The sequence below is a fragment of the Rattus norvegicus genome, chromosome 7 (assembly GCF_021556685.1).
Source record: "Rattus norvegicus strain SHRSP/BbbUtx chromosome 7, alternate assembly SHRSP_T2T, whole genome shotgun sequence".
Taxonomy (NCBI): domain Eukaryota; kingdom Metazoa; phylum Chordata; class Mammalia; order Rodentia; family Muridae; genus Rattus; species Rattus norvegicus.
In genome coordinates, this window is record NC_141540.1 from 39,188,789 (window position 1) to 39,214,701 (window position 25,913).

Below are 25,913 nucleotides of genomic sequence, written 5' to 3' on the forward strand. Positions count from 1 at the left end.
TCCAGTTTCTAGGCCTCCAACTCTGTCTTCTGGCCTCTGTGGGCACCAGATATGCACATGGCACACTTACTTACATACATGCAGGCTCCAGCATATTTGTAAAATAAAAAATAAATATTTTTTAAAGGAATCAGCACATTGCAATGGGTTTTTCCCATCCCGACGCCCCAGACTCTTACGACTTCTACCCACAACCAGTTCCCAGCCAGGCTCACACTGTCAGGTATTGATTATATTATCAGCCTTACGAGTCAGTACCAATTATGAGGCTAAGTCCATTTTGTATAATTATAACAGGATACCAGAGACTGAGTAATTTGTGAAGAACAGAATTTTTTTTCTTATAGTTTTACAAATCAATGGCTGAAGGACCCAGACCTGGCAAGGGTGTTTTAGATGCATCACCCTATGGTGGAAGGGTAAGAAAAAGTCAAGGGTGAGAAACAACTCAGAGCCTCAAGCCTGTCTGGAGACAACAGAGCCCTCATTCATAAACATCTCGCTACAGGCCCCCCCCAGAAGGCCCCACCCCCAGCAGGCCCCACCCCCAGCAGGCCCCACCCCAACAGGCCCCACCCCCAGCAGGCCCCACCCCCAGCAGGCCCCACCCCCAGCAGGCCCCACCTCCCAACTCCATGTACAACACAGGTTTTGCAGGCGACATATTTAAATCACAATCGGATGGATCTGAAAACCTTAAGATCTCAGTCGCTATCTGTGATGGTTGGCTTTAATGGCAACTTGTCACAAATTAAAATCACCTGAGTAAAAAGCCTCACCAGAAGACTTCCTGGTTGCCTTTGACTGATCTGAGAAGAACCACCCCAAAGGTGGGCAGCACCTCCTGGTAGCAGCCCAAATTAAAAAGGCTATTTTGCTCACTTGGTCCTCCCCCTTGCCACTTAATTAATTCACCTGCCTCTGCGGCCGCTGATTCCTTCATTGACATAAGAGCCTGAGCCAGCATTTCCAGGCTGTTCTTGTTGACTGGGGACTAGCAGCTCTCCAGAAACGCTTTTTGGCACCAGATAAAGACTGTTGGCGTACCCAGCCTTGTAGACTTGGTAACTACTGGGTTCTCAGCTTCCCTGCTGTGAGACTGTCATTGTGGGATTACTCTAACTGCTGAGGCAAGTACCAGGTTCTTAGGTATGAGATAGTGGTTGTACTATTTCAACATACATACACACACACACACACACACACACACACACACAAACACACACACACACACACACACACACACACAAACACACACACACACACACACACACACACACACACACACGCATATGTGTGTGTTTTGGTTCCTCTAGAAAACCCTAATACAATGTTATTTTATTTTGTTCCTATTCCTAGTTAGATTTCATGCCTACATGATAAAGTCAATAAATAGATACAGATCTACTTGAAAATTAGAACATAAAACTGTCCAAGTGCAAAGAAAAAATTTCCTGAGGTGGGGGGGGAGTTAATTTAAATAACAAAAAATATCTCTCCTTAGGTGAAAAATTCTTTATGTGGTAACAATTAGTGCATGCAACTATTTAAGAAGCCTCTTCTCAGTTTATTAGAAATGTGTTATAGAGCTTGATTTGCCCAAAATAATAATAGACTTCAATACAGTCACTTGGATGTATAAGAAAATGGACCACCTCCCCCATCCGCAGCCCAGAAAACATTGTCCAAGCTATTCAGGCTCAAGTGGCAAAAAGGGAGCTTCCGGACACTTCTAAGCTTGCTCTCTGACACTCAGAAACTACTCCGATGTAGTAAGTTTGCTTCCCAAGTAAGTAGACATCTGTGTAGCCCGTAATATACCTGAAGAACTACCCAACCCAAATATGGCGGCAGCAGCACCTGTGTTGGGTCCTTATCTGAGTGGTTACTGTTAGTTCTCCTTTCGATACAGTGACTTTCAACCTTCCTAACCCTGCAACCCTTTAATGCAGCTCCTTACATTGTGGTGACCTCCCCACCATAAAATTATTTTCGTTGCTACCTCCTAACTGTAATTTTTGCTACTGTTATGAATTGTAATGTAAACGTCTGTGTTTTCTGATGGTCTTAAGTGACCTCTGTGAAAGGGGTCGAGACCCACAGGTTGAGAGTTGCTGCTCAAGGATGAACTACGTTCAGAGGAACACAGGATCCCTCACTGGCGGCCTCCTAGGACCCTAACCGCCATTTTATAAAGAGCACACACAGGTTAAGGCCTCTCAGAGTGCCTCCCAGTTTCCTGGGGTCTCAGCAGAATTTAGAGAGTGTGGCTAGACTGAGAGACAGGAAAGTGGGTCTCAGGTAACCAAAGAACAAAGAGGGCGAGGCAGTTTTTAAGATGAGAAATCTCAGTGAGGATTCTGGAGAGAGAATCACTCACTTAGCTGGGAGCTGCTAAGATGCCCAGGAGTTTCAACATCCGAGCATCCAGTTCTGCTAAAGGTTGAAATCCCCGGTGGACGCAGCCTTACAAACCGATTGTGCTCCAAAAACTGCTTGCCCACCATCTGTTTATAATATAAAATATATTTCCTTCATGGAAATAATATTATAGGCTGTGATTAGGTTTTCCAGGTTAGGCAACGAAACCTATTTACCCAGAATGTAGCCTTGATGTTACATAGTTGCAATAAAAGAACGGCAGACAAACAATCAGGCTGCAGCCATTTGCACTGTGTTGCAATTCTCCCTCTTCTTATTTGTGTGTCTGCTCAGTTGGTAGTCTGGGAAGGGTGCCCAACTGGATAGGCTTTTAAATTTATCATTATTGTATTGTATTCGTATAGCATTTCTATTTTTTTTTTTTTAAGAACGGTCCTGGCTTACATTATTAATTGTTTTCATGCCAACATGAAGGACAGGGAGGCCTGCTTCTGAAAACCCGAAACATGAAGTTTTCCAGGCGGGTGGAAGTGCCCCGTGCACTTGCTGGGCTGGGGTGGGGGTGGGGGTCAGACCTTGAGAATCCGACTCTATTAGGCTAGAATCCCTCAGTAAAAAAAAAAGAAAAAAATTTACCACTTACTCAACCTTGAAATAGAAACTCTGAGCTCAGAAACGTAACTCCCACTTCCTGCCACTAGAATTTCATCAGCATCCTCTAATCTAATTGTTCACCAAGAGCAGACAGTCCCTGAAGGAATCCGATAACTAAATATCAGGTAATTGGCTTGAATGTGGGGTGAGTGTGACCCGTTCCCGAGATCCTATGCTGATAAGCTATCAGGAAACTTTTAACAAACCAACCATCCAGCTCCTCTCCTCTGACATCCTGGGCAACCGCATCCTCAAGGGGGGATGGTTTTTCTCCAAGAGCATCCCAAGGTCCTTTGCTAAGTGATTTGCAACAGAGGTGTACATCTTCAGGAAAGGTACGAAGAGAGGGGACCAGGTGGTCTCCAGAGTCGGGTGACATTCATTACTGTTGCCAGTGCACGAGATGAAGGAGTCAGGCTCCATTAAATGAAGGAGAGCAGGAAGTCACGGTGACAAACCAAACTCTGAATTTAAGGCTCCCAGAGTCAGGAGCGGGGGGAATGCTGAAGTATAAGACCAAAATAACTTGCTAAGAAAGCTGAAAAAAAGACAAAAACAAAACTGGATCTTCATCACTGGATCTGCAAGTCAGCCTACGTGAGAGGATGATGCTAATAACGCAGAAATCTGGTCTTTTCACGTGACTTGATTCATTTATTCCACACAAAACAAAACTAAACTAAAAGTAGCTACCATGACTGGTCCAGGTTGACAGATAGGGGCAACAGCTTTTTTTTTTTTTTTCATCTTTATTAACTTGAGTATTTCTTATTTACATTTCAATTGTTATTTCCTTTCCCGGTTTCCAGGCCAACATCCCCCTAACCCCTACCCTTCCCCTTCTCTATGGGTGTTCCCCTCCCCATCCTCCCCCCATTACTGCCCTCCCCCCAACAATCATGTTCACTGGGGGTTCAGTCTTGGCAGGACCAAGGGCTTCCCCTTCCACTGGTGCTCTTACTAGGATATTCATTGCTACCTATGAGGTCAGAGTCCAGGGTCAGTCCATGTTTAGTCTTTAGGTAGTGGCTTAGTCCCTGGAGGGGGAACAGCTTTTACAAGAGTACACATTGCTTTTCTATTTAGTTTTTTTTTTTTCCAGAGCTGGGGGTCGAACCCAGGGCCTTGCGCCTGCTAGGCAAGCGCTCTACTGCTGAGCTAAATCCCCAACCCACATTGCTTTTCTAATTGCCGGCGTTATTATACAGAGAAACTGAGTTGAGATGCTGCCTCAGGCAGCGTGGTGTTCCAAAACCATTTTCTCATCTCTTGTTCCGTACAGTAAACACTAACAGCAACTAACCAAGGGGCCCTTCTTGTCCTTAGACCGTTTGGTGCCCCTGTGACAGGATGTCATGGGTGGGAAATTTATTCATTTATTTTACAACTCCAAACGCTTAGGGAATCCAAGGTCAGTTCCTTACACCCAGAAAGATCCATCTTGCTCCATCGTTCTCTGGCAGAAGGCAACAATGCAGGAGAGGAGTTATGTGCACGAAATAATAAAAAACCGGAGTTGCAGCCTGAGACTCTTTCATAACCGGCATTAGGTCATTCATGAGTGTAGAGCTAAATATCTCTGAACCTCCCATTAGGTCCTGCCTCCCAACACTCTTATGCCAGGGACTGTCTCCAATACAGGCTTTGTGGGGAGACACATTCACTCTGTAACACCTTCCCATTGCTATGGCCCTCGAACTGTTTCTGTGACCAGTGGGAAAAACTCATTAACCTTCATGGAACAGGCATCATTGTTACTGCCTCCATGACAAACAGAAGGATACTAAGGTACAGGGAGGGTAGTTAGCATGGTGTCTGTCAATAGCCCTCATACCCTTTCTACTATTGTCTGCTATAGTGGGAACATCAAAGGGATACTTGGTTTCCCCAGGACATGTCCATAAAGGGAAATTCAGGTTGCATTGGATTTTCAAAGTGAGATGTTAGTGTTCAAGCCAAGAAGTTTGGGAAATATAAGTTACATAAAATTAAACAAGTCCCCTCCTACAAGCCTTCTGAGGGCCTCAACTATGTAACACACTGTGCTTTGTAACCTGCCAAGACAAGGATGAGTGATATACCAACTCTGAACACTTGCTGAGTGTTATCTTAAGGGACTAGAAATTTCAGATACACGTGTATGAAGCAATTCCCATCTCTTTTGACTGGAAAATTGTGATGGTTTTAGTGGGAATGGCTCCCGTGGGCTCCTATGTTTAAACGCTCATTAGCGGAACTGTTTGGGAAGGATTAAGAGGTGTGGCATTGTTGGAGCAGGTGTGTCACTGGCAGTAGGCTTTAAGATTTCAAGAGCCCACACTGGGCCCAATCTGTCTAATTGATTGTTTCTGCCTGCTGCCTGTGGGATCAGGATGTAAAGCTCTCAGCTAAACTTCCAATTAAATGCTTTCTTTTAACAGTGGCTTTGGTCTTGGTGTCTCTTTACAGCAATAGAGTGGTAACTGAGACACCAACGATGCATGTGGCAGCATCAGAAAACTTTGTACCTTAGTTAGCTAAACAAATACAAAATGCTAATGACTAGACAAGAATCTCAGTACTAAGGTTGATCAGATGTCCATTTACATAGCTTCTCTATATTGGTTCACTGTCTAGTATGCTATCCTACACACAAAGGCATGCATAGCCCAAGGCTTCTTACAAGACTTTTTATAGCAATTCCATCTCCCAGGAGAAAAGGGTTTGGGTGTCTCCTTGTGTCTTGAACAGCAGCTACTAAGAGTATTCCTTGACTGTGTACTTCCCACCCTAATTTTTTTATTCTCCAGGGTACAACCTCCTTCATCTTTGTTTCCCCCAGAATCTGGTAAAGGGTCTGGTCCATTGCTGGTGTTCGGCAAAGTTTAGCTGAATTGGGATAAGAATTAAAGGGACTAAATTCTTGTCCGTGTCTCCCTGATACCAGCCTAAGTCGTTTCATTGATTTTTGTTCATTAGGTCGGTCCGTTAACTGGCCTAGTGGAAAAATCAGTCTTTGTCTGGAGACCTGGAGCTGTTTAGCCCACATAAAACACATTTGCAGACTGAAACATCCACACAAAAGGGAATTGTGGCCTTCCCCCCATGCCGTTCTTCATCAAGCGGCAAGCGGGGTGTACTAAAAGCTCTCCCTTTTCAATTCCAGTACAGACCTCATATGGAAGAATGCCGAGGAGGTGTTTAGAAGAACTAGGCAGCATGCAGATAGAAGTGAGAAAAGGATGCCTCTTGGCCCAGGAAGGTCTGGGTTCTACCTCTACCTTAAACATCCCCATGTCATTAGGGAGAACTTTAGAGGCATGGAGGGCCTGTTTCCCTAGCAATGACTGGGTGGCAGCAGTACTATTACCCTTCCCCTTGAGGTTCATATCAATTCCCTTCTCGTCAGAAACAGCACACCCTCCAACTAGCAGAGTACAAACAGCCTAACGTTGCAGGATGGTACAAGAGCAAAACCAGAGACTGGCAGTCGGCCTCGGGATGCAGATCTGAACGCTGTGTTTAGATGTGAAGGAGCTGCTGGGAACGGGGCAAACATGAGGTCACAGAGACAAGTGGAAACATTTGAGGAATTTTTAAAACGCCAATCGATACATGCTGATGAAAGTGCCCTGCCACAGATAAGGCCATTAGAAAACAAACCAACCTCTATTCCATTAAAACATGTATTTACTAGAAGGGGTGTTCTTAATGGAGCTTGTTGGAAGTTTGAGCGAGCGTCACTTAGAAAGACGGGGCAGCGCAGTATTAAAGTTGGGGTGCTAAGGCCTAAGGTCCTCATTGCCAACATTTACCAAACAAGCCAAACTGGCTCATGTACAAGGTACACCCACTGCCAACTGCCCGTGAGGCCAACCATGGAGCTGAGCCCCACAACAGTCTTGTACTTCTTTTTCGTCTATGGCCAAGTAGGTATCTTCATTTCTGTGGCTGCGATGAAACACCAGGACTCAAAAGCAAGTTGGGGAGGGAAGGACTTGTTTGGTTTACACTTCCAGATCATAGTCTATCACTGGAGGAAGTCAGGACAAGGAACTCACACAGGGCAGGAACCTGGAGGCAGGAGCTGATGCAGAGGCCATAGAGGGATGTTACTTACTGGCTTGCTTCCTTCCCCTGCCTTGCTCAGTTTGCTCTCTTATAGAACCCAGGACCATCAGCCTAGGGATCGCACCACCTACATGATGTGGGCCCTCCGCCATTGATCGCCAATTGAGAAAATGCCTTACAGCTGGGCCTCTAGGAGGCATTTCCTCAACTGAGGCTGCTTCCTCTCTGATGAGTCTAGTCTGGGTCAAGTTGACACACAAAACCAGCTAGCACAGTAGGCTTAGCCCATGGCTCTTCCAGCAGCTGTTAAGGGATAAAGAACCCAGGGTGCTCAGCTTGGCCCAAGACCCTGTTCTAGTGTGGGAAGGTCTCCTGAGTCCTCCAGCATTCACAGTAACCCAGATGCCCAGGTTCAGGCTGTGCAAGGTCATTCAGGAAGGCCCCAAGGCCAGAACAGCAGATTCCTCTCTGCTCCCCACTGCTTCCACCCCACAGACAGTTGCCCTACTTGCTTCTCTACAATTAGTTGGCACAATGGGGTCCTCGCATAAGGAGGAGGGGGCGCCCCAAATCTCACCGTTATCGTTACTAGTGCCATTAGAGTTACACTGGACCATGAAGAAGTGTCACTGCACAAGGCTTCAAGCCTGAGATCCCAAAAAATCACACAGAAGGACACATCCTCAGCTCCAAAGAAAGAAAGACGGAAGGTAGATGTGTAATGATCTTTAGTTTCCAAGTGTTTTCTTGCTGGCTGTACTGCTAAATATTACAGTGACCTTCGAGAACCGCCCCCCCAGGTTTAAAACTGCTAACTTTCCCCACTCCTAATCAGTGTCCCTCTTTTTCCCTTTCTCGAATTTACTTAGTCCTGCTTGCCTTCTCCTATGCTGTTTCCTTGCAGATTCTGAGGCTGGTGCCTTCCTCCCCGATGACATGCCCACCCATATCCTCAGAATGCCACCCTCCTTGGAAATAGTCTTTGAAGGGGTAATTAGTTAAGGAGCTCAAGATGAATTATCCTGGGCTTAAAGTCTGCACTGACTGGTATCTTGCTAGGAGAGAGGAGACAGAAGTTTGGATGCGTACAAGGAAGGAGAACCACAAGACACAAGGCAGTGAGAGCTATTCTACGACAAGCCAAGGAGCCGCAGGAACCACCACGGGACACATGAGGGAAGATCTTGCAGTAGGAGCCTCCACAGGATACCCGGCCATATGGACACCTGATTTCCTACTTCCACTTTCCAGAAGGGCAACCGATATGTTTGTGTTGTTTTAAGCCACCAACTTTGTGGCCACTTCTGTTATGGTAACTCTGAGAAACAAAAAAAAAAAAAAAAAACCCTTGCTCAAAAATAGACTTTCATGAACGTGAGACTCTGGGTAACCTAAGGGAGCACCAGAAATCCTAGAGCTGAGAACATCTGAGACATAGGAGGTGCTCATTAGCTGTCGATGACTGCAGAGTAGTTTCTGCAACCAGAGAGGGACCTGAGTTCTGTTTTCTTTCTCAGTCCACAGGTTATTACATAATGTCCACGTGGGTATTTACCCCTCCAGCTTTGCCCTCTCCGAGGGACACCATCTCCTTCCTGTCTCTTTGCCTCTTCCCTACCATGGTAGACAACGGAACAGCCTGGGAATTGGACAGAAAACCCAGATATGTATAACCTGAGGTTGGCTTCTAAAGATGTCCACATCCTAGTACCTTGGATTTCTGACTATGATGTCACCACGGTGAACATTCTGCAGAAGCAGGCTGACTAAGGATCCTAAGGTGAGGTTTCCCGTTATTCTGCGTCCCGATGAAAGCCCAAAGATCAGAGACAGGAGTTCAGAACCAACGGAGTCTGGAGATGCTGCACTGTTAGATGTGACAGGGCAGGAAGGAGCAGCTCATGAGGAACAGCATCGAGGAGAAGCTCTGTTCACCTCTGACAGTCCAGTGAAACCCCACTTCAGAGTCCTCACCTCCAGAGCTGCACAAAACCATTTCATGCTCTCCGAAGCCACCAAGTACTCCTTACAGCCCACACCTGTCTTCTCCTCTAAACAGTAGGGTTTTACTGATTCCTGACTGCTTAGGGTTCCGGGAAGGAAGAGCAGGCACAGGGTCGAGTCTCACAGAGTTCTGTATTCAAGGCAGACTCTCTGAGACAGCTCATTCTGCCGGCTTTTGCTAAAAGGACGCTGCAGGGCAGCATCTCCACCAGAGATCATTCATTGGGCTTCAGAAGAACCTGGCCACAGACACTGTGCCCCATGGACTATCACTGTGCACTCTGGTGGGCAGGGTTCCCATAGGGCTAGCAATTAGGCCAGAGTTCTTGAAGAAATGCCTCAGAGGTAGAAGAGAGGCCCCAAGAGAGGAGAGCGAGCTGGGCACTGGAAAGTGCTCCCAGTCAGCTCTTTACAAATATTCCTTTCTCCCCGTGTTTAGGCCCTTTCTGCTCCTGCCGGCCTTTCAGTGGTCAGACAGGAGCTGGACCATGGGGTGCTTGCTGCTATTTCAGAATCTCACATGCAGAGCAGCTCAACAGTGGCTGAAGATTTCAAAATGGCTCCTAGGGGTTGCCTGAAGTCCTCCCAACAGTCACCGTGGGGGAAAACACGCAGAAGAATATAGGAGGAGGCTACCTATATACAGATAATCAAGAGGGCATCTAGATACCCCGTAATTAGCATGTTGAGGGCTCTGTCTCTACCCTGTGCCTGGGGATGGCTAAGTGTGAATGGCTGCTCCCGGGTGGTCCATTTTCTGAGAAGGAACCAGTCCAGGTTCCATTGCTATGACTGGGCCCAAGAAATAGCCACTAAGCAGATGGCCCAGGAAGAGGTACAAGATAAACTCACTCTACAAATTACAGGAGTTAAGGACAGTTGATGCCCGACTTGATGTAACTCATCTACACTGCCGTCATGATAATCTTTGCAAGACGCAAATCTTTCCACGACACGGTCCTTTGCTTAAAGCTCTTTAATGAGCTCCCAGCACATACTAATTAAATCTAAACTCAGAGCTTTCACTTCCTGATCCCACCCAGCACCTTATCCCTTCCTTCCTCCCTTGCCAGTGTCCTAGAGATAAAAAAAAAACAAAAAAAAAAAAAACCTGCCATTCCTAAACAGACCTCCGCTGAGTTGCTTCTTCAGCTTGAAGCATCCCCCACTCCCCTCTGGGCTTGGGGGAAAAAAATCTACACCATGCTTCCAGGCCCAGTTTCAGACTACCTTCCCCCTGAAGCTGAGGGTGACCCTGGCTCCTTGCTGAATTCCGCTATAGCACTTCCTAGGAGCAAGACCCTGCCTGCAATTTTCACGGATACTGTCTGATTGAATCCTCTTAGCAGCCCCAGAGGTGGGTACCACCGTCAACCCTGCTTTGGCATAGAAAAGAAACAGGCTACCCAAACAAAGGCCCAGATCCCAGCTCACGGGAGCCATCTTTAGGAGCTTGACTTCTTCCTACTCTGCTGAGAAATTCAGTGCGCCGGTATGGCAAGCAACAGTGTTTGCTGCTGACCCCAAGTAGATCTCCTCTCCTACACCCTGCTCAGTAAAGGACACCTCCACCTGTCTGGTCCTCTGAGCCGGATGTCTGCACATGATTCCCTGCATTGCTGGTACAGGAGTTAGAACACACACCCCTCTGCCATCTCTCAGAAGTCCTTCCTCACCTGACCTGGGTGCCCTTCGTAAGACTCCAGTGCCTGGGCCACAGGGAGAATCTAGCTTCCTTGGGTGTCGACTCTTTTCTTTGTGTGATGTTGGCTCAAGGGAGAAAGAATACACAGACACAGTGGCCACCTTGATCTCCTATTTTTCATTTTATGGCCCTATTTTTAGTGTGCCATGCTCAAGGGGGAAATTCAATTAATCACCGAGTTCCATCAGTGTTAGCTTCCAAATAGCTCTCCAGTGTACCTGCTTCTACCTGCTACCATGCTAACCTAGCCCCAGTCTACAACCACCTACTGACTGGTCTATCAGCTCCCAGCCACGACCCAAGGCCATCTTGCTCCAGATGGACTACTGCTCAGCCCCTCAGTCTCCTGATGGGAGCTGGGCGGTGAGTGACTCCTCAAGATTCTTCTAACAGAATCCAAACGATTCGTGAGACCTTCCTTCATCTGCCCCATTGACCGTGTCCTCTTATCCCCACCCCCAACCATGCCATACACTCGTCCACACCTACTTTAAGGAATTTACTGTTTACTTTACCAACCTGTTCCCTCAGCCAGTTTCCCTTCCTGATACCCATGCTGTGTTTCAGATTTGCCTGAGTTACCTCTTCCCCCAACAAAGCTTTCCCCAACCTTTTACATTTGAGTTAGATGCTCTATCTGTGCCTCCATGAAATCCTACATCTTCCATATTTGTCCTTATAGTCCCCTAGCTTATTTATCTCCTTTATTCTAGAGAGACTAGATGCACACACCCAAGTCCTCAGGCCTTCCTGTACCAGAATGATTTCATCTATACTGCCGTTTGCCGTGCTGTGTTCTAACACATCTGGCTGGACAGAATAAAATGGTCTGTTTCCTTCCCCTACCCATGTCGAGCTTGGCTGTGGAGGTTACTTTAGTGGTGGAGCATCAGTAAACACGATGGGGGCAGAGGTTTTGAGCGCATGTATAGCTTAGCTTCTTGGCGTCTTAGACATCTGACTTAAGAGCAGGCACCCAACGAGAGACATGTGAGAGAGACCTGGGTTTCTCCCGTAGCATGACACAACCCTCTTCCTCCTCCCCACAGCTGACAAGCAGATCCACGAGTGAGAAAAATTAACGTAGATAAATTCCTGTTTGTTAGGCAACTAAGAACCGGGCGGTTGCTCCTTAGATGGAATTATTGAAACAGAAACTCAATATCCACTGACCTCCATTAGACCATAAACATCATTCAGACGGGAACTGGGCCTCTGGATGGGATGTCAGGTTTAGATGTGTGGGTGCTTCATACGTGTTGATGATCAGATGGACGGCCGAGTGAACGGTCACTGGCACGGTCTGCCCTCCTAGCTCTCGAGTTAATCCCTTACAGCCAAGAAGGACGTCTGGGTTTTCTCAACAGCACCTAGTCGTCTCACTTCCCACGTGGGGCTCTTGGTAGGTTTTTAACAAATGTTTGTTGAAATTAAGAGGCCTTGGATGCTGTGGGCTGGCTTGGGAATCCACCCTCAATTTGTGACATTGTTTCTGTGGGAAAGGCGCTCATGTGAGCCAAACAAACTTGCAAATGAACTTTTGGAACCTTGTCGACTCATCGGTTCGGGGATTGCCAGTTTTGTGGAAATCCATAACTGAACACATGTGCTAGGCTTCCCAATATGGGAGAAGCCGAGAAACTGCTTCCAACCCCAATATATTCAGCCTGGAAGAAAAAGATCCCTTTCTACCCACCCATACACAAACACAGTGCAGGTTAAACCTTAGGAACCATAATAAAACACCAGACTTTGTAGACCTCAGTGTTTACTTCATTTTTTTTTAAATTTTGTTTTTGTTTTGTTTTGTTTTTTGTTTTTTAAATCTGCTTATTCTGGGTGCCTCTTCTTAAGACCAAATAAAAAAGAAATTAATATTTTCATGCCCCCCCACCATACCCAAATCTACTTTCTAGACATATATACAAGAAGGCTCAACCTCCTCAAGACAGAGAAGAAATTATTTTTCTAAGTAAATCTGTGACATTTAGAATAAACATAGTGGGATGTTCCACCACCACACCAAAACATCCCCTTTAGAATTCCTAATTTTGAATGGTACAGAGAGCTTAACATGAGTCACAGAGTGGAAGCTTCATTCCATTTTATCTTAGGCCAAGCCGGAGCAGACTGGGAGCCAAGTAAGGGGGCGTGGCTACCAAGGACTGTCAACCATGACCCTGTGATGTTGGCTGATGTATAAAGCCACTGGTACGGCCTGCCCAACACTCAGCTTATCTCACTCAATATGTTTTTGAGAAACACGGCATAAAGGGAGGCATACGACGGCATAAAGGGAGAGCAGAGAATCAAGTCACAGTGATGAACCACAAAGGAAACAGAACAGTAAAGTAATAGTGGGTAAGGGTTGCTTATCTGATATTGGGTAGTTAAGTGGACATAGATATACGTTCTAGGACCAGACAGCAGATAAAAAGCTCAGGAAGGGAAGAGTGTGCTAAAATGGAGAACTTTTAAATTCAGGGTAAAGGCCCTGGGTGGGGGATATTCTTGAATCAGAAAGACAATCAGTGAGACCAAGGAGAAAGAGTCATGAGAGGGTTGGAACTGCCAATCACAGAGTGCCTTGTTTGATCAGGCTCAGTCTGGGAGAGGAGAAACTGAGGACAATGAATCACTGGACACTGGTGGTAATTTTTTTTTAAAGGATCATTCCGATTGGAAGGTGTTCAGCCGGGGTGAGGGAGCAAGATAAGGGGTAGGGGAAACCAGAAAGAGACCTAACAGACCCTTTCTCCTGGCTTGCAATTCTCCAAGAGGGGACATAGCTTCCCCATGCCCCTCTAAAGGGATGGTTCTCAACCCGTGAGTCCAACCCCTTTTGGGGTTGGAAAATCCATTCACAGGGGTTCCTTAACCACCAGGAAATCACAGAGGTTATGTCACCATTCATAATAACAGCTGATTACATGGCAAAGTTACAGCTACAAAATGGCAACAAAAATAATTTTATGGCTGGGGGTACCACAAACTAAGGAACGGTATTAAAGGGTCTCAGCATTAGGAAGGCTGAGAAGCACTTCTCTAAAGGACTGGCTGCTTCCTTTAACTTACCAGAGATGGCCCACCTAGGCCTGACAGCCTCTTCATCGTGATTCTTCTCTTTCTGACCACCCCCCCAGAGTTGAAGTTCATGTTCACAGCAGAAGCCATCCTTGACTCCTTACACAACCACCTACAGGATCATCACTCACCCATCTCACTAGTTAGTTTTCGGACTTGACTAATCCGTCCCTTACTCTCCAACATTGGGCCCATCCTGTTCTTGATGGCTTCGACTGACATGCAGAGGTCTCTGTTTTCCTCTCAGTAATCTTGTTCTCCATGGTCAGGGCCATGACCTAACAATCCTGCAGACCTGACCATTTCTGGCAGACCTTACCATTTCCGGTAACTCCACGCCTGGATCACCTCAACGCTGAGCCCCACACAGTCCATTTTTCCAGATCTAGCGCATGGATTGTACCCTGCTCTTATGTCTCCCACCTACAGTGTGTCCCTACTTCTCTCCATCACACACTGGAGTCCTTCATTACACACATCAGTGTCTTCAGCAACAGCCCCACCCTGGTGTCCTTGTCCCCAAACTCTGGCTAAACCAAACTATCTACCCTGCTCTCCAGCGACAGGGCTGGAGTACACGGGCAAAGCAAAACCACTGCTCCTGGGTGCTTCCTGCTCTCCTTTCTCAGATTCCCAGGGCTCCCTCTCTCCAGGCTCACCTAGACACCTTGTTCCTACTGATCTAAGTTCACAGAGGATGTTCCAAGCAATATGAACAGACCCTGAGGTTTGGTCTATTCCTACCAGCTCTGGGATCCAGATTGTGCTGCTTCCCTTCCATCCCGGTCTGAGGCTACCCTCGCCCCTGATGTGATTAGGTCACATTTTCTGTCACCCGCTGAAAGAGAACACACCACAATATTCTTTCTCTTTCTCTTTCTCTTGCTCTTGCTCTTCTCGTCTCTCTCTCTCCCCTCCCCCCTCCCCCCTCCCCCTCCTCCTTATCCCCTCCTTCTTACCCCCTCTCCCTCCCCTGTCCTCCTTATCCCCTCTCCCTCCCCCTCCTCCTAACTCCCTCTCCCTCCCCCTCCTCCTAACTCCCTCTCCTTCCCCCTTCTCCTTACCCCCTCTCCCTCCCTCTCCCCACCTCTCCTTTCTATTGGAATTTTCCCCAACAACGCAGAAAAGCACCGGTATGTGATGTCAGTGTGCGCATGCGTGCGCATGTTCACTCTTGCAACGGGAAGGTGTGGCCTCTCATTGAATTTAGAGCTCATCAATTTGGCAGGCCCCTCTGACCAATGGACTTCCAGGGATCCTCCTGTCTCAGCTTCCCCAGCACCAGGATTACAAAGACATGGCTAGCACGCCTGACATTTTATGTAGGTGCCGGAGATCTAAACTTGGCGCCTCATGCTTTCACAGCAGGCACTTTACAGGCTGACCCAACCGTCCTCTCTCCAGCCCCAGACACCATTATTTTTTATAACTTTAAAAACAAACAAACAAACAAACAAACAAAAAAACCCTGCTAAATTTAGATTGGTGAGATGGCGTGGCAGGTGCTTTACCTAGCATGATTGACAGCCTGAGTTTGGTCCCTGAGAGCCATGCGGTAGAAGAGATCAACTCCCACGAGCGGTCCTCTGACCTCTACACACGCTACGGAACGTGCACTACCCTACTCCAATTAAAATGTAATGGAAAATAAATTTTAGAGCCCTAAACCTTCTGGACTCTACGTTTTGCCCCAGAATCTGCTCTGTATCTCCTCTACCAGTCTTCATAACTCCCCCAAGGAGTCGCGCAGGCTGGCTCAGTGTCCTTGTCATTTGCAGCTCTAGCACCCTTCCAAACACAAGCCTCTGTCGCAGTCATTGATTGCCCCGTCCTAAGCCCAACGAATCAGTTTTCCTTTGACCTCCTTGGCAGGAGCTGGCACGGTACACTGCTCTCTCCCCTTTCCCTTGCCTGGCAACACACTCCTCCTTTAAATGCCCTCTCTCCCCTTTCTGATCCTTCCTCCCCGCCCCCCTTCTGTTTCTCTCTGACTCTAAATATCACAGTACTTGAGTCCTCTAGTACTTCAGTGCTCCGCTCTCAGACATCTTCTCTTTTCAGTCAACACACTCCCCACCCCTGCCCTCCTCCTCCTGCTCTGATACTAAGGCTTCTGAAAGAACCATAAAATACAACCAGCTCCAAAATTCCATCACCAACTTGGGCATCTCCCAACAACTCCTGACTGAAGCTTGCTGGACAAATAGTCACTACTTATATACGGCTATTTAAACGCCACCACCGTCACCACCACCCATGAATGAACTCCTGCCCAGAGCTCTCCAAAGACACAAGACATAAGCGGGATGAGTCTAAAAGAATAAAAGACTCCAGCGACCATATGCCACTGGCTGTGATCAGTTAATTTCTTAAAGTCTACTCTTGGGCATGTGACAAGAAGAAAAGGCTCCTACCCGATTACAATTATTCATGAGAATTTTCTTGGCCCTGTTTCTTTTGTCTGCCAGGGATTCTGAGGGAAGGAGCCCCCTGCAAGGGGTGCAGAGAGGAGGGCAGAGACTCTTCTTGTGGCAGCTAGGATTGTGACTTCCTCCACAAAGAACTCTTAATCCATTCCATCTCCATATTTTTAGTTTGTTTCCGAGCCTCCCCCTTACATCATAATCGCCCTCTCTCCATTCACATTCCCTGCCCCCCCTCAGGAGCGTTCTAATTCGCCCTTCCTTCCCCAACTGTCCCTTCACTCTGCTCTCAGCCTCTCCCTACCTGCTCTGCTGTTTTTATTTTTATTTTAAAATCCACGTTCACCTTTAAAAAACAGAAAGTACCAATCTGACAGCCATTGCTATGTGGCTTGGGCCCCCCCCCCCCCCTCATTCCTGCCTGAGCTGCTCTTTCCTACTTGCTTCTGTAGCGAAAGCTGGAGTACTGGGTTACCATGGCAACAGTGAATCCAACCAGGCTGGTCCCAGCGATGCTAAGAACTGCCATGGAGAGGAAGCCGCTACAAGTCGCCCTTGAGCCTAGATGGGTCGCACACATCGTAATTCAAGACCAAGCTGGGCAGATTCTGCCTGGAGACTGAGATTGTACATCAGGCCCAGGGCTATATGGTGTACAAGAAGACAATGCCATCAATAATACGGCTTCCGGCGAGCGAGCAGAACACACGGCGTGATGAGGATTCATTTGAGAACGTTCAAACGTGGCTATTCTTTTTATCGTCTCCAAGGGCGAACCTTTTGCCTCTCTCTGAAGTCTTGGCGAACTTGGTAGGAAATAAAGAGCAAACCCGGCAGCACTAGCCTCTCCTGTTCTCAAGCTACGTCCCCGCCTTCTCCCCCCACCTCCCCCCCAGATCGGGTAGCCCTGTGTGGCCTGGGTCAAATGACTTGACGATACTGACATGGCAAGAACCATCTTTAAGAATGAGTTATGGTTACACCGTGCGTGTCACTCCCGGAGACCCACAGTGTGGGTCATTAAAAGTAGGGCAACAAGTGTTGGGCCACATGACACTTTCTGGAAACCGTGAGTTGGTGAGAAAAGGTTTAGGAAATACCTTTGTAGCGGGAGGCACCAGCCACAGTGGGGGTCTGCCGCTGCTAAGCACTGGAAACAGGATTTACGTTTACTGCAGTTTGCAACTTGAATTCTTCTCACCTGAAAAGGAGGAGGGCATCAGCTCAGAGGGAATCACAAGCAACACTGGGGGTCCGGGGACAGGGCGGGGGCTTGGGGGAACGAGGGAGCAGGCAACACAAAGTGTATTTGTCAGTTTGAGCCCTGAATGTCTCCACAGAGGCGGCATCCGATGCAGGTCCCGAGTTCCAGGCTGTGATGCAGCTAGGAAGCTCCAACACTTGATCTTAGCCAAAAGGCCGAGAAGCGATGCTAGGAAGCTCCTGAAAAGTACAGAAGGTTATCCCGCTTCGCCCCAGTGAAGCCTGAACCCACAAATCCAACCAAGAACAGATCGAAACCATTTGAAGAAAACATATTGTGCCTATATGTGCACGGTGCATTTTCAATCTTCTCCTTTCCTAAGCAATACAACAGGGTGATTTATATCTTTATCATTGTATCGTATTATAGGCAACTAATTGTAACTAACCTAGAGCTAATTCAATGTACGTGGGAGGATGCATACAGGTTAGATGCAAATTTTTGAGGGTTTTGTGGAACCAATCCCCAGAAAAATACCAAGAGACAATTGTATCCCCTGACTCCCCTGCTCTCTGAGACTCTTCCCAGGCCTGGGGGTGGCGTCTAGGAGTGCATTTTACTAAGAGCCTTCTCAGGTGCGTCTTCCCATAGTCAGGTTTCTGATCTGTGGATAATTACTTCCATAGGGATCACGGAGCCAGGTCACCTCGCTTTCATACAGGGACAGTCAGTATAATCAGTGGCGTTATGGAAATGAGCATCTGGGTGTAGGCAGTAGTTCTGCCCCAGAACCATCAGCACGAATCCAGCCAGGGATGCGGAAATGAAGTGGTGTTAGGGTACTACCATCACTCCAGTGCCTGGCTCAATGACTCACACCCATCCCATCAGGGTTGCAAGTAAAAGAAGCCTGAGGAGACAGGGTGTAGTTTAGTACCCAAGGAGCTGGGTTCAATTCTCAGCACTACAAAGAGGGGGGATTAAAACCATTTCCTATCTTGAGAATGTCTTTCCCACTTTTCCATTTGTCAGTCTGTGGTACTGGGAAGGTCCTGGAAGTTAGCAGAGGCAGAAAGTTTGGAGTGCCCAAGTGTTGCCTGGCACATCTCCTGAAGGCAACTTTACCTAGCAGGCAGTAAGAAAACTTGCAGAACTCATTATCCTGGGAAGCTGTGCATGCTGGGAAGTATGCGTAGAGAAATGGAGAATTCGAGGAGTTTGTGGTGAAAACAGGGCATATCTGAGGAGGGTCCTTCAATCCCAGGTTGACCTCATGCAGAATCACTGGGCCCTCTCGTTTCGGTCCTCTGTGCCGCTGACAGTTGCAGCCGGAATTAACGAGAATGTGGATATTTATTTCCTCATAGCTCACAAAACATCTTCCCGGTTCTGAGGGATTTTATTAAGTGTCACGTAATCTCTCTAACCTTGTTTCCTCGCCTGTAAAGACAGCACTGGTACAACCAACTTCGCAGGGTTATTACAGGCGTAGTCTGAAGCATACTAAATAATTTGTGTCATAAGCACTAGCTATTGCTATTATGGGAGAAAATGGTGCTATGGTCCAGCAAACTTGAACAGTAAGTTTCCTTAGCACAGGATTGTGTGGGCCTTTGAGTCTGACCAGCACCATAACACTGTAGAGACATTAATAACAATGGACCAAAGGAGCTTCTCTTGCTGAGAACCTTCAGGAGAATACTAGTCTCTAGAATATTCTTCAAGAAGGACCGTTTAACATATTTAAGCACAAACATTACTCTATGGAAAAGATAAAATACTATAATTATTACATTAGACCTGCTTCCCAATTAATACACCGTGGAACTATTTCTCATCAGTACATATATCTGCATATGATTATGTTTAATGGGTACATATTAATATCACTTTATGGATTTCCTACGGCCTTTAAAATAAATACTATCTTCCTAGAATCTAGGAAGGACATTCCTTGCATTTGGACTTTTGGGGGATCGTACTTGTATAACCACAGTCAACTGCAGGTTTGTATTTTCAGTCTTTTTCTGGAGACAGGGTCTCACTATGTGGTCCAAGCTTTAATTTGTCATCCCCCTGCCTCTGCCTACTAAGTACAAGAATTACAAGGGTATCCCGCCATAGTTGGCTAATCAATAGAACCTTTTGCAATTATGCTAAAGTAAAGAATATAGAGACAATAGGTTTTGACACCCTCCCCCCTTGATAACTGTCCCTAAGGTCTTCGGGCTGTAAGTCATTAGGAGCTGGACATCTTTACTTTCTAGGAAGTGAAGATCTATGAATCACTGGTGCATTGACAGTTGTCTACAGCCCACAGCACCGGGTCTTCAGCCCACAGCACTGGGTTTCAGAGTTCTACAAATATCTTTGTGCGTAGTGACGGGAATTTATGAGTTCTGTGCAGCATTTCAAAAAAAACAAAATGGGAGGAAATATGCACAGATCAAGCCAGACTTCCAGTAGCTTTGCTTTGGGGGCTTGGAATCTTATCAGCTTTGCTTGGTAGCACAGTCAGTCAGTACCCTGGCTGGCAGTTTTGAGATGTCCTTGATAAATGAAGCCTGGGAATGGGAATGGTTACTTAATAAACAGAGTGTGTTGGACAGACAAAAGTCTTTTAGATATGGGATCCCAAGGAAGAGGCATAACACAGAGTGCTTGAATGTACAAAGCAGGCCTGCACAGAAGGCTGTGTAAAGCGGAAAAAGCTATGGGAGGGTTGGATGTGGCCATCTTAATGTGATCACTGCACATAGCCAACTTTTCAAACTGCGAGGAGTAATGTGGCCTTTCTAAGAATACTCAATACAGTTGCCCCTACCCTGGGACTCAAAAGGCAAACACATGCAGGACAGACATTGCTTTCCTCCTGAGGGTGGCTGAAAGAGAAGAAGTGACAAATAGGGGAAGGGGAAGGACCTCTGTGACATCCATTGCACAATGATCTAAGCCCCAAATACCTTCTTCATACTTAGTGTGTTCGGAGAATCATGGATCAAAACGACCAGGCCAGTATAAAGCACAGGCTCTAGAATTAGGGCAGAGTTTGAGGTCTAACTCTCTTAAAGATGATATGTACAGATATATTATATATGTGTCTATACATTATACATGTATATACAGACACATTATAGATATACACATCATATATACATACACACACACACACACACATGTATTTCCTGGAACTACTTAACTTTTGCAGTCTTGGACTTTTCATGTATAAGTGGAATAATAATTTCATTAACATATTTCATTAGTATCCTTTATTACATACAGGTGTACACACATGTACACAACTCATTACACACACACAGAGACTCTACAAGGCACAAGGACTCCCACTTTGTAAGAACTCAGGAAAAAACAGTTTCCTTTTCTTAAGGATAAAGAAAATGTTGAAAAGGTATTGTTTTCATTTCAGTAGTCAGTACCAAGAAAAACTGAGACATTCAGATAAATTAAGAGTGTGCAGGGTAGGGTGAGTGACATATACTCCTCGGTTCATGAATATGTATGAGGCTGTGGCCTGGTATTAACCCCACGTCCCAAAGCCAGTCCCATTGGGCATACTCATAAATGCATCTAAACGCTCAGTGGCCCCACAATAAATGTGTAAATTCAGTTACTTCACTGATTATGCACCCATTTGCAAGCACACACACCCCCCACCCTGAAAAACTGGCACGGGAAATATAGCCAATAATAAAATTGTCTAAATGGGTAATACTTCTTGCTTAGTTACAGATGACAGGCACTATGGGTTTTAATTCTGTGCTCACGGCCCACCATAGGTCTTCTCAAAGCCCGCGGCGGTGTTTAAACCTGGCGGCTCAAAGTAAAAGCTTTGCCACGGCACAGTGACATCTGTGAGATAATTCCTATTCATGAGTCAGAAGCCGGAAGTGGCGTCTTCACCTACCTCCTTCCCAGCCGTTAGGTAGATGTAGGTGTCCTTCACGGGGTGAGGAACGAGCTTGTAGAACACGGGCGTTTCTTCTTTAATTTCATAGATAACCTCTGGGCAATTTGAAGTCAAATTCTCTCCAAGAACAACCTTTATTTTTTTTTTCAAAAAAGAAAAAAAGAAATATAATTTCTATTAAATATTCTGGATATTAAGACCTGTAGCTTAATCCCAAGGCTACATCCTTTCCTAGTCGTGTGACACCCGCAAGCTCACCCCCAACTCTGAGAAGCCCTCCATTGGGAATTCAGCCAATAATCAAACTCTATAAATAGGTAATATTTCTTGCTTCATATGTGTCTATGTGTGTGTGTGTGTGTGTGTGTGTGTGTGTGAATTGGGGGTGGAGTAGATGGTAGTCTCATCTATAAATATATACATGGATATATGCATATGTGTATATGGGTAACTGGGTGAGAGTGTATCTCTTAATCAACCTCTCCTAATTCCATCTTCGACAAGATTGACAATACCAAGCACTGCGTGTCTTTTTGGCTAAGAGACAAAGTCACCAAAACTCTCACAGATAGCCACACTTCAATTCAATGTGGAATCTCGTTTCCTAGTTTTCTGACCAGACCTGGCTCTATCAGAAACCTCTTCTTTTTAAGTATCACACTCCAAGAGCGACCTTGAAGCTAAAGGCATCCTGTGTTCAACACCCATTGGCACGGGTTAGTCTGTGGCTCCTCCGTGGCTCTAAGGTCACCCCGACAAGTTCACAGGGATAGACAAGTGCGTGAGTGTTTACATATAAAGCAGTCACAGGTGTGAATCAGTATTCTGAGGCTTGGCAACTAAACACCTGAGTGTCATTCATCTCAGGTCAATAAACATTTACTGATTGCCCGTATACTGTTTGGGGCTCAGAAAAATGGCGGAGAACACAATGTTGGGTTATGGGGTGGAGCGGGGGCAGGGAACAGACCAGGGAAAGAAATCCTGCCCGCATGAACTCTACACGCATGGGGTGGAAATGGTAGCCTCATCTATAAACGTGAACTAATGATCGTATAGTGTGGCTAACTGACGAGATGCTGAAGTGGAAAAGGAGAATCCGGGCTCATGGTGGGTCTTTAAAGAGAGTGACACCCACTATAGTCATTTAGGTACCTGGTGATAGGTGAGGGGTTTTGCTTGTTTGTTTAAATTTATTCATTTTAGTGTGTCTGGGTGTTTTCTCCATGGATGTCTGGGCACCATAGGTATGCCAGAAGTAAGCATTGGATCCCTTAAGGCTAGAGTTGCTGACGGCTGTGAGTCACCACACGGATGCTGGGAACTGAACCCATGTCCTCTGGAAGAGCAACAGGTGCTCTTAACCAGGGAGCCATCTGGCCAGCCTGAAATCTGTTTTGTTTTAAGAGTCCCAGTCAGTGCAGAGTCCCTGAAGTCTTAGGAGGCCAACGTGACAGGAGCAGCTGAGTGAGTGATCACAGGGTGGCACAGGTTCTGTGGCCTGTGGGTCCTGCCGTCTACTCTGGAGGGAGAGAAGAAGCCATTGAGGCTTTGAACAGATGACTGACAAGACAAAGAGGGAGGGTTCATGTGCTCAGGTCAGATGAGAAACTATCGGCACCTTGGAGACTTGGGACAGGGACCTGGGTTAGACCTGGCTTTACATTTAAGTGGCTGTGTCGCTTTGAACTTGCACTCAACCATCCAGACTGCCCTTTTCTTGTCTATAAACCGGGACTGCTGTGTAGGCTCTGTTAACACCTGAATAAAGAGCATGAGATCCTTAACTCGTAAGCAGTATCCAATGCACGACAACCTGTGGCTAGATTCCAAGTCCCCTTTGGGTAGGGGGCCATCTTTAAAAAGTGCTGGCATTGACATTTTCGTCAGGTGGAAGACATCTAGATAGACAATCTGAATTTACAGGTTTAATAAAGGTTTTTAATTATTTTTCTGTGCCCTGGGGACAGGGTGAAGGTATGGGTATGTGAGTATGGAGGTCAAAGGTCAACTTGCAAGCTATGGTTCTCCTCTTCCACTACCTGGGTCCCAGGTTTGAACTTTGGTTGTCGGGCTTGGCAGAAAGCCCCCTTAGCTCCTGAGCTATCTCATAGGCCCAGTGTCCACATGTCTGCTATGGTGGGCACTAGTCCTATGGAGTCTATGTCTTGGAAAGAAACAGAAAGAGACGCCCAAGATTCTTTGTGGGCAAAGCTACGCTCACATATCTGCTGAGCAGTGGCATCCCTACCCCAGCATACCTTCATGGCACCCCTACCCCAGCATACCTTCATGGCACCCCTACCCCAGCATACCTTCATGGTACCTTGGCATTTGTTATTGCATTGCCAGCTCTTTATCAGTTCAGCACAGGGGGCAGTGCTTCGTACCCATTACCCCCTGACACTGGCTTTGCCCTGTGACTTCATACCAGCATCTGCTTAATCAATGCCCAGCAGATTTGGTGCACCTATCCTTACGAGACTACTAGGCAAAGCCTGCGGAGGATCAGTCAAAGTCAATCTCGCTGACCATATACATTAGATATGACTTTTGAAAAATCCCCCTTTAGAGCCAGGCTGTGGTGGCACGCACCTTTAATCCCAGCACTCGGGAGACAGAGGCAGGCGGATCTCTTTGAGGTCGAGCCTGGTCTATAGAGTGAATTCCAGGACAGTCTGGACAGACAGAGAAACCCTGTCTGGGAAAAAAAAAAATCCCCCTTTAAAATAGCAAAGGTACGTTCCTGGACCCAAGGGGGCAAGTAGGTGCTGAGCCGGTAAGTGGTAAGCTCGCCAAGACTTGCTAACTCGTGACCAACTCATAAGTTACACTATGACTTAGCTCAGAATTAAACGGCTTCTAGAAGGGGATAGTTTAGAAGGAAAGAGAGAAGGCTACTTAAACAATGAAAAGATCGACAGGATTCTCAAGGAAGCCCCAAGAAGAGTGGCTGCTTCCGTCCTGCTTCCGGAAGTTATCCCGACAAGCTTCCTCCCTCAGGAGAGCTCTCTGCCCCCGCATTCAGAACTCAACCTTCAACCTGGACCCAGCCGAATCTCCACTGCTAACTTCCATGAAGCCCCGGAAGCAAAAGTCACAGAACAAGCTTAAAGGACACCGGAAACAAACAGGCAAACCCACAATGAAAGACACTTGAAGACCCTAGAACTTGGCTTTTCAGTAAGCCAGTGGGAGAGAGAGAATTAAGTGGGAGGGGTGCCTGAGGCCAGAGGCACCCAGATGCGCTCCAGACACCGATTTGAACCAAATAATTTTAAGTGTATTTTTAATCAATTGTGAAGTTTCAGCTGTATTCAGTAGCTAATCCTAAGAAATTCCAGATAATTTTGTTAACTGTGATAATGACATTATAGTCACAGTTGGGGACACGATAATAATTTCTCAGAGAGGCATAATGAAATATCTTGGGGTAAATGTCATAGCGTCTGAAATTTGCTTTAAAATAAGAAGAGACATAAAATAATTTAGAAAAACACCATCACTCATCCATGTTTGGGGCGTCAGGAGCTGCCTATAAGCCGTTACAGGGTCTTACACACTTGCAGTGCCGCTGGGAAGAGAGGAGGGATGTGACAGGATCTGTTTACTTGACGCCTTGAAGATGAGGCACCAGCATCCTTGAGCAAACCAAATGAGGGCAGGGAAGCCTTTAGTTAAAACACGGATGTTTCCAGGTACACCTTGCCAGGACCTACCAACAATTTCCTAAACAGGCTCCTTGGCACGGCATGCCCAACCGTAGATTCTGGGTGTGAATGGGCGTGCGTCAGGGATGCTGGAATTAAGATCCCTCTGGAAGACAATCTAGAATCTGAAATGAAAATTATAAAGCATGTATTCTTGGGCCCAGAAGCCTTCGTGTGTGTGTGTGTGTGTGTGTGTGTGTGTGTGTGTGTGTGTGTACGCACACACACAGATATATTGATGTATAGTCACTGTAACATCCTGTTAAAAGTAAAACTCTGGGGTTGGGGATTTAGCTCAGTGGTAGAGCGCTTGCCTAGCAAGCGCAAGGCCCTGGGTTCGGTCCCCAGCTCCGAAAAAAAAAAAAAAAAAAGAAAAAAAAACTAAAAGTAAAACTCTGGAGCTACCTAAATATCAATAATAGGGGATGATGTGAACAATAGGCTTCTGTAAACAATAGTGTAAAAACAAACAGGGTTACCTGAACAGCAGTGTGAAAAGTGGAGTCCTCTTCAGCCATCAACGTAACTAGAAAGCACTTTTATTGTTCATATAGTTTCTTAACATGTTATAGCAAATGTATGTTCATGTAAACACAACTGTTTCTATATATACATATATTTAATATGTAGTGTGTTCAGTAAAAATAGAGGGGAAAAGACATCACACACACACACACACACACACACACACACACACACATCTGCTCTTACTAGAAAGCTAACAGTGAAACTTCTTTCATTAGTTGTACTAGGAAAGGAACCTGAAATG

The 25,913-nt window shown here is 46.4% G+C and overlaps 1 protein-coding gene across 4 annotated transcripts in view; it reads right to left on the reverse strand.

Annotated features, from left to right (window-relative positions):
* Plxnc1 (plexin C1) overlaps positions 1-25,913 on the reverse strand; it is a 153,787-nt gene that overhangs the window by 98,511 nt on the left and 29,363 nt on the right. For all 4 annotated transcript variants that reach the window (XM_087557870.1, XM_087557871.1, NM_001426988.1 and 1 more), the window contains 2 exon segments: positions 21,432-21,566; positions 17,403-17,503 (listed from right to left, as the gene is read on the reverse strand). In XM_087557870.1, coding sequence (XP_087413996.1) covers positions 17,403-17,503; positions 21,432-21,566 — 236 coding nt within the window.